The 9,798-nt window shown below is 38.0% G+C and overlaps 1 protein-coding gene across 1 annotated transcript in view; it reads left to right on the top strand.

Moving 5' to 3' along the window:
- LIPN (lipase, family member N) overlaps positions 1 to 9,798 on the top strand; it is a 26,580-nt gene that overhangs the window by 8,486 nt on the left and 8,296 nt on the right. The window contains exons 4-6 of the mRNA XM_006831123.1: positions 1,222 to 1,331; positions 3,948 to 4,084; positions 7,153 to 7,299. Of these exons, the coding sequence (XP_006831186.1) occupies positions 1,222 to 1,331; positions 3,948 to 4,084; positions 7,153 to 7,299 (394 nt within the window). The remainder of the gene's footprint in view (positions 1 to 1,221; positions 1,332 to 3,947; positions 4,085 to 7,152; positions 7,300 to 9,798) is intronic.

Genomic DNA, 9,798 nt, shown 5'->3' on the forward strand with positions numbered 1-9,798 from the left:
GTTAATCCCTTGGAGAAATGCTTAACCTTACAACCTTTAGTCTCTGCTTTAGGAAAATACCCCATTTATCTGTGGATTGTCAAAGGCTCCAGTGTATTAATTTAATATATATACCTGAATATTAATATGAAAGCAATTTGCCAATAACTGCCAGTGGCCTCATTTGTTACACTCGGCCCTAGCGGGCCTCGAACCTCTGATTAGTCTTACACGGTCTGCAACAAAACCTCCCTTTGAAAAGTTCTATACAGTTCTTTTACCTTCTCATTTCTTCCATTTGTTTTAGCATCTCTATGTTGAAAAGAAAGTCTCAGAATATTTCTCCCTCCATTTGGATATTTTCTTCCTCTCCTGTCTTTTTAATGACTTTTTATTTTCTTCCTGTATGATGTTCTTGATGTCATCACACAATTTTTCTGGTCTTTAGTCATTAGTATCTAGTGCATCAAATCTGGTCTCTAAGTTTAGGTGGGATAAATTCTAGGCCATATTTTGTCTCTCTTGGATGTGTTTTAATTTTCTTCAGTTTCAACATGAACTTGCACCTGAGCAATTGATGGTCTTTTCCACAGTTTCCCCCGGCCTTGTTTTGACTAATGATATTGAGCTTTTCCACCATCTCTTCCCACAGATGTAGTTAATTTGATTCCTTTGTATTCCATTTGGTGAAGTCTAGATGTATAGTCACCTTTTACATTGTTTGCAAAAGGTATTTGCAAATGAATAAGTTGTTGCCCTTGCAAAATTCTATCATGTGATCTCCAGCATTATTTCTATTACCAAATCCATATTTTCCAACTAGTGATCCTTACTCTCTGTTTCAAATTTTCGTACCCCAATCACCAGTAATGTACCATTCAATGCATCTAAAGATTCACAGCCTTGGAAATACTGTGAAATGTTGCTGAGTCAGTATTGACTTGACAGCACTTAGCAGCAACAATGACCCTATGGGACAGAGTAGAACTGCCCCATTGGGTTTCCAAGGTTGTATATCTTTAGAGAAGCCGACACTGAAATCACTGACCTTTTGGTTGGCAGGCAAGTGGTTAACCACTGTGTTACCAAGGCTCCTCGATCACATTTAACTGGACAAATAATGTGATATATACTAAATAAGTAGACAGAAGAGAATTCTGAGAATAAAGAAGAGGAGTGAACAAACACTCTGAGGTTTAAACTGCGTTGTATTTATAAACCCCTCTTTTGTTTTCTTTGCAGTTTTGCTGAAATGGCAAAATATGATCTATCAGGAATAATAGACTTCATTGTAAATAAAACTGGTGAGGAGAAGTTGTATTTCGTTGGACATTCACTTGGCACTACAATAGGTATGTTTAGAAGGGCAAATGTTAATGGCATCTGCAAGTTGTTGTTAAGTGCATTGGAGTTGGTTATGACTCACTATGAAACACTTACCCCATCCTGCACCATCCTCTTAATTGCTGCTACACTTGAGCCCATTGTTACTGCCACTATGCCAATCCATCTTGTTGGTAGTCTCCCTTGTTTGCTCTCTCCCTTCACTTTACCACGTATGAAGTCTTTCTCCTAATAATATGTCCAAAGTATGAGAGATGAAGACTGGCCACCTTGGCTTCTAAGGAGCATTCTGGCTGTACTTTTTCCAACATAGATTCACCTTAAATTAGACTACAGTTAACGGCCACTTACAGTCCTATGAGGATCAGATACTTTGTGCCTCAGTGGAGAGACAGCCCATTCTGCATGTGAAAAGATTGTGAATAGGTAGAAAAAACCTTTCCCAATGTGTGCTCACAGTGCCACATTCTTAATGGGGATGCAATTTCTTGGGAACACTATGGATGAAATCCAAAGAAATAATACCAAAGAATATATTTCTAGATCCCTTCAGAGCTGAAAGAGTAAAGCCAAATGTATGGAAATATCCCTAATAAATAAACATTAGGCATGCTTTCCTCACAAACCATTAGTCATTTAAAACAAAAAGAAAAGGGTGGGACTTCTATTTGAACAAACGAATAAGATATGGATATAGTGGGATGGAACACAAAAGTTAATTGTAATAAATCATTTGGATTTATCCACTTAGCTTGTGATTTAATGTTTATGGTGAAACAATTAAATGTAAGCACTATGTAGAAAAAAATTTAAGTACAAAACCCTGGTCTTTGAAATTTTACTTTTTAACAAATTGCCAAGATCTTTTGGGAAGAAATCAATAATTCAGCTTGAAATAAAACCTTAAAGGAATTAATACTTATACAAATTTAATTTTGTTATTGATCTTCCACTAAAGTTTTCCATTTTAAGGGATCGAGCCACGTTGAGTGCAGTATTTCAGTCTGCATTTAATTAAATTTTTTAGAATTGTAGGAGGCAATAAATATTCTTACAATATTATTAGTATCTCTAGTTCTATTAATAGTAAACATATGTTCATCAATGCCTTATATTGGTGCTCAGGCAGCTTGTCTTGGAAGAGACAGTGAGTATCAGAGAACATATATCAAATAACTGTGGGAGACCTAATACCACACATAAAGCCAAATAATTATGCTATAAATAGCTAAAACGTACTGAGTTCTTACTGTATATCTGTTCCTGGGTTCAGAATCTTTTGCACAATATTTTCCTTTAATTTTCAGAACAATCCTACTATTATCGTCTCTATTTTATAGAAAAGAAAACAGAAGTTCTGAGAAAATTGAGTTGCCAAAGGTCCCTTGGTGCATAGATTTAAACTAGGTCAGTTTGACTTCACAAATAGAAGGTTTGGTACCTGGTGAGAAACTATATGTAGAAGGAAAGACTTGAGTTGAACCTACAAAAATGGGCTAGACTTAAATTTGCTTTTAGAGCTGATCTACAAAGAAAGCAAATAAAATGATCATCACTGCTCTGCACTGAATTTAAGACTTGCCATTTTTCGATGAATGCTATTGATATTTTGAACAGAGAAATGATCACCATTTACAGGAAATTTAGAAACCCTGACCCCAGCCCACTAAGTACCAATAGACAGACAGACAGACAGAGTGATCACCCAAGAAACGCTACACATTTCCAATTATCCCATAGGGGGAACAGTACCATACAAGCCTTTTGTATCAATTACTCAGTGAAATATTTCAGTTCTTTTTCTGGCCAAGGGCTTTTTAATATTTCAACAAGAATTTCAACAAAAAACCTCAGCTATTGCTTCTCTCTCTCTCTCTCTCTCTCTCTCACGCACACACACACACACACACACGCACACAATTAGTAGAGGCTCCTGAAGGAAGTACCTGGGAGAACCAAAATATAGATTTTCCCCATGCCCTTCCCTGTGTTGTCCTTATCTCTGCTCCCATCCTCCCAAGGCTGTAAATGGTTGCAATGCAATTGCTGAAAGCGCAAAGTAGATGGAGACAACCGGTTCTCATTATAGACAGTGGACCCAGAGCAAGTTTTCCACTTGTAATCAGGGAAGATTCAGAAAGACTAGTATGCATCCTGTGAAGTGCTGAGAGAGGGAACTCTCCGTTGTGAAAAAGAAAGTCTGCTGAGAAACTGGATGGTACTTCAGAAAGGATTGATTGGCTCACCTCTCATAATAGACTAGTTATCTCTAGAAGCCCTGTGACTCAATCTGGCACCTCAGAGTTGGGGTAAATGACAGTAAGTTCATCCACAGTTCACCTAGCTATAGCTGCTTTGGTAGTTTCTCCTTTACTTTTCCTCTACTGGTTATTCCACTTCCCCAACCAGGTTAAGTAGCCCATCAAGAAAAAACAGCAAGGGACCATGGGAATAGAGAGGGCTGAAGGCATCTTTGCTGAAAAACTCAAAAGTTTCCCAACTCATTCCAAAGACCATTAGGATAGATGGACAAAAATAACAAACCAAGCCCTGCTTTCATTAGTAGAAGCATTGTATAAGTATTTCTCATTTTTACAAGATTGTTTTGTCTCCTGTTCTCTCAGGATTTGTAGCCTTTTCCACCATGCCAGAACTGGAACAAAGAATCAAAATGAATTTTGCCTTGGGTCCTATGGCCTCATTCAAATACCCCACAGGTGTTTTTACCAGTTTTTTTCTACTTCCAGATTCCTTATTCAAGGTAGGTTTCCCCTTTCACCAAAATTTATCTAATTTTTTTAAATCACAGATCCTTATTGTTTAAAAATTGATTATGATGTAAAAGTAGGAAAGTTAGACAAAATCTATACAAATTAGACTCTGTAAACATGCTTACACATGTGTGCCTGCCACGGTATGTGTGGGAATCTGTCTTAGTTCCTACAGCTCCTGTCTATAATTTAAAACACTCAGTTACAAGCAAAACTTATAAAGAGGCTTCAAAGAGTTCATGGAAAATGAAATCTTTCCACAAAGTTTTTGAAACCCCTTTTATGTCACATGAACTTCTAGATGATCTGAAGTCTATGTCAATACAAGGTCTTCTCACAAAGTTTCTTGTAACATTCAGTTGGCCAGGTCAATGGATTCACAATGCCCAAATGGAAGACACTCTTGAAATTACATATAATCACTAATGCTGCTGACTTTGATTTTCAATGAACCTGGCAGATACACTCCTTCCCATAGGAAGCTTAAACTAATTTAGTAAGACTCCAAATTCTGTCTTCTTATTTATTGTGATTTGAGTAAAAGTTTACAAAGCAAATTAGTGTTCTATCCAACAATTCACAAATACCCATGTTTGGTTTTGTGACAATGACTGCAGTCTCCACAGTGTAAAAGCAGTCTTATGTGTGAAATCTACTTCCTCCCTGTGTTTACAGTGTCCATATGTCCTTCTTATCTGTCCCATCCGCTTTCTGAGCTTTGTCCCTTGGAAAATGCTGCCCTTTGGGTCTTGTAAGGTTGAAGCTTCTAAGGCAGGTATACCTCCCTGTTGCTATTGTTCATTTTATAGGCCTGCCTATTGTTTGGATGAAAATTGAGTCACAGGGGTGAGTTCAGTTGCAGGCTTACAGGGTGTCGAAGGACCTAATGTGGTGCTGTAGACTAAGCACTTGACAATTAACCACAAAATTGGTGGTTTAAGCCCACCAGCTGTTCCTCAGAAATTCTATACAGGGATCACTATGAGTCAGAATCAACTTGAAAACACTTAACACAACAAGGACCATCATCTCAGGGATTCCACCAGTCTCTGTCAGACCAGTTAGCCTGCTCTTTTGTTTGATTTTGAGTTTTATTCCATATTGTTCTCCTCTTCTATCCGGAACCTCCCATTGAGACCCCAATCAGTGTAGTTGGTAGTGGTAGCTGGGCACCATCTAGTTCTTCTGGTCTCAAGGTAGCAAACGATGAAGTTTGCATGGTCCATTAGTCCTTTGGACTGATGGTATCCTTGTGTCTTTGATTCACTTAACTCATCTTTGCTCTAGACAAGAAAATACAAAGCCTATCTTAAAGCTCAATTTTTCATTTAAATATTTTTTGGTTATTTTCCAAGAGTTGAAAAAGTACTTTGACAGTCAATTTGGGATTTTTCTCTATTCATTGAAAAGGTTTCCCCTATTCCCTGTTTATTTTTATTTCTTTAAAAATAAACATAATAGTTTACCAAATTGCCCATTTCATTTCGGGTGGAAGGTAAATTAGATTTGGACCAAAATAAAGACAAGAAGACCAGTTAAAGTATCACAGTAATTCATACTGAAGATGGTGAAGTCCTGGCTTGGGGTGGTAATGTTGGAAGTGGAAATTATTATGTGTGAATTCCAAGCCCACCTCCATCACGTTGATTCTGACTCACAGTGACCCAATAGAACAGAGAAGAACTGCTCCTTAGTGTTTCTGAGACTAAATCTTTACGGGAGAAGATAGCCACATCTTTTTCCCACAGAGCTATTGGTGGGTTTGAACCACTCACCTTTTGGTTAAGAGTCCATTGCTTAACCCACAGGGCCAAAGGAACTCATTATAAATGAGCTATATTAGTTTTATTGCTTTGTTTACTGTAAATACAAGTGAAGTAATTGTCCTTTTGTGTGGTGGATATTTCTATTTAACATTTATTGTTTATTGACAGTAATATAGAATGTTTTCTACATTCTGGGAGGCTGAACAGATTAATTTGTTAAATTCATATATACACATATCTTTTAAAAAACACCAGATTTGTATATGCTTTGTTTGGCCTGCATTGGTTAGTTCCTTCAGTTTGTATGTCATCTGTTCTCAAGTTTCCTACCACTTTAAGTCCTATTTCTATTCTCCTTCCCCAGCTTTTCAGAATATCTGTGACCCCAGAAGTTTCAAGCACCCCATGAGAGATTTCCACCCAAGTGTACTTTCCCATGTTCTCCTAACAAATCGTCAAATTTTTTCTACCCCTCCCTTCAGTGCACCCTTGTCTGTCTTGCAGTGTGAGAGCTAGCCAATCTGGGCAACTAATATACAGTCAGTATGATGATGGGCAATAGAGAAAATCCTGTTTTGTTTTGTTTTTCTTATTTAAAATAATATCTGATCTTAAGGAGAAATTCTTCCAATTTCCATGCCAATAAATGACATATAAGAAATGTTGACAATCTCTAATTGGACAGAATACAGGGAAGCTTCAATATGAGGAAGTAATTTGGGGGTTGAAGGTCCTTTCTGCAGTCTCCTTGTAAACAATATTGATGATACTTCATGGTTATAGGTGAAGTCATAAATCGATTTTCCTGGATAACTTGGTTTCATTGACCAAATCAGCAAATTTAACTATATCCTCATGTATGGCTCATGTCTAGGATGAAGATAATATAAAGAAGTCTTAAGATAGTTCTTGAAAAATAATTTACTTTTCAATCCCCTACTCCTGGAGTCCTGGTGTGATGCTGTGGGTTAATGCACCAAACTGCAAAGCCGTTTGAACTGCAAGGTCAGCAGTTCAAAGTCACCATTTGCTCCTTGGAAACCCTATACAGGGTAGCTATGGGTTGGAATAGACTCAATGGCACTCAACAACAACAACTCCTGAAAAGTCAGCAATTCAAATCTACCTGGAGCTCTGCAGGAGAAAGATGAGACTTTCTGCTCCAGTAAAGAATTACAGCCTCAGAAACCCTATACAAGGTCACTATGAGTTAGAACCAACTCATGGCACATAACCACCACTATATGTATGTGTGTATTTTTAAAATTTATTTTATTTTTTTACTTTTACAGGCTATGTTTGGCACTAAAGGTTTACTTTTAGAAGATGAGAAAGGAAAGCTGACTTCTGTAAAAATATGCAACAATAAAGTACTCTGGGTGATATGTAGTTTATTCTTGTCCTCATGGGCTGGATCCAACATGAAAAATATGAATGTGGTATGTATAATGATTTTGAGATCTTTTGATAATTTAAGATATTATAGGTGTGTTGTTTTTTTTTAATTTATATTGATGTATCTATTTTACTGCATACTGTTTGATGATTTCCACATTTTATTGGGTCACCTTTCTTTGGAATGGGTTCAAATATAAATCTCTTCCAATCAGTTGGCTAAGTAGCTGTCTTCCAAATTTCTTGGCACAGATGATTTGAAGAGATTCATATTTTTGCCCGTTTCAAAGAAATATGACCCAACAGAATGTGGAAATCATCAAACAATATCATTAATATTATGTATAAATAAAATTTAGCTGGAGATAATTCAAAAACAGTTGCAGTAGTACATCAACAGAGAGCTGCCAGAAATTCAAGCAGATTCAGAAGATGACGTGAAGCAAAATATACCGTTGACTAAAGGTGGCAAAATAGCAGACTAGGCAGAAAGGCTGTGTGGACCTTCTACAACAAAGATATGGATAACCAAATGAAACAGATATAGATGATAGTCCTGGATCTCTGAACTTCAGATGAAGGGACAGAGAAATGAGTTGGATGGTTACTAGGAATTAGAGTTGAGCAGACACAGCAAAATGAGGAGAGGGCAGTGGTATGAGCCAGTGACCAGATGGGCACAGTCATCCTGATCATATCTGAGAGGTTTCAGAGATAAGAAAAGTTACTGGCATTGGAGAAACATACCTATGGCTGACAGAGACAGGGGTGCAATTTTTTTTCTTTTCCTTACATTCCCCTGGTGATCAGAATTGAGACCTGCACCCACTCGTGTACACCCCTAGGGAGGCACCCACTCTCCTGGAGGTCGGAATTGCACAGACATCAGTGTTGCAATGTTGTGATCCCGTTAGAGGAGACAGGAGCTTCTGCAATGACCCTATTTGGCGGGGCCCTGCTTCAGATTTGTAGAGTTGACCCTGGCCAGGCCTGAGCTATCCCTCACTAAAAGAAACAGCTGAACAGACGTACAGGAGAGAAAACACATGCACACACAGAGAAAAGAAACTGGTGATCTGTGCTGGTGGCCAGGCCAGCTGCAGTGTGTTCATCTTGAATTTCACAGGTAACTTTGAAGGTAAGAAGGAATTAGGTGGTGCAAAGGCATGCCACTTATTGATTGACAGAAAGGGGAGAGTTTTTTGTTTTTTTTTTTCTTTTCTTCTTGTACCCCACATTACCTTGGTGACTAGAGGTGTTGTCAGCCCCCATCTACAAACACTCCCACTCTATAGGCATCTGCTCTATAGGCTGTCCAAATCATATCAAAATGTGTAGGGAGCTAACAGCACCAACCCAGGCAACTAGAATCAGGAGTGACCTATTCCAGACCTGCAGAGTTGGTTCTCATCAGCCCTAGACTAGAAGAACATCTCACCCTTAGCTCCCCTCTGGGATGGAACTACCCTGATATCCCAGCTGCTTTGGGGCATGCATGAACTATTTCTGAATTGTGTGCACAGAACAGTCAAAACCTAGCCCTACAGGCATTCCATCTAGGGTTGAGTGTTACTGTCTCATCACTTAACCACCCATGACATCATGATATAATGACCATGGCTGACAGAAGAACCTAGAATTCTCTTCTTTCAGGACTGTCACCTGCCCTGTTTGTTTGTTTGTTTTTCTTTCTTTGTTCTTTCTCCCTTAACTTTGCCTGTCTTGTTTGCTTTTCTTTTTATCTCCCCTTTCATTTTTTTTTTCTGCTTCTCTTTCCCAGCCACTGTTGCTTCCTTCTTTCTTCTTATTTTTTAACCCCTCATTATTTAATTAATTAATTATAGTCATTTTTCACTACTCTCTGGACTTTTCCCTGTTATTCATTCCTCTCCCTAATTATGTTTAGGTCTTTTTCTTTCTTTTAATTTTCTTTTATTATTGTTATTTTTTTCCTCTCCCTCTTTCTCTCCTTGATTTTTGTACTCTTTTGCAAGCTGCCACCTGGTTTTTTGTTTTTATTGTCTTTAATATTTTCTCTTTTCTCTCTTGTTTACTAGTTTGTGGTTTTTTTCCATGTCTATTTTGTTTGTTTGCATTTTCTCTTCTTGCCTCAACTAGCAGGACACAGCAACTGAAGCCATACAGCCCAGTCAGCACCATATCCTCTCCAACCCCAACCATTGGGCCAGAACTGTATACACTGGATCAACAACAACAACAACAAACATCAGCCAAATCCATCTTAAACTGAACTGCATAAACAACGAATAAAGGAGAGTGCACAAGTGCTTCTCCTGTTCAAAACCCCTAGGAGGCAGTTGGTGAGTGCCTAAGAATACATCAACATACAATCATCAGCTTAATGCAAATCCAACATCACAATGTCTTGAAAGCAGCAGATAATTTCTATTCACACAAAGAAACAAGACAGAGTGGCTTGAACAAATGACCAAGAGGCAGAGTTAGAAAATATTTTTGAGGAAAAAGGCATTAGAATTACCTGAAAAGGAACTCAAGAGAATGACATTCAGGTACATCCAAAG

This window comes from Chrysochloris asiatica, unplaced genomic scaffold, assembly GCF_000296735.1.
Source record: "Chrysochloris asiatica unplaced genomic scaffold, ChrAsi1.0 scaffold00003, whole genome shotgun sequence".
NCBI classification, from domain to species: domain Eukaryota; kingdom Metazoa; phylum Chordata; class Mammalia; order Afrosoricida; family Chrysochloridae; genus Chrysochloris; species Chrysochloris asiatica.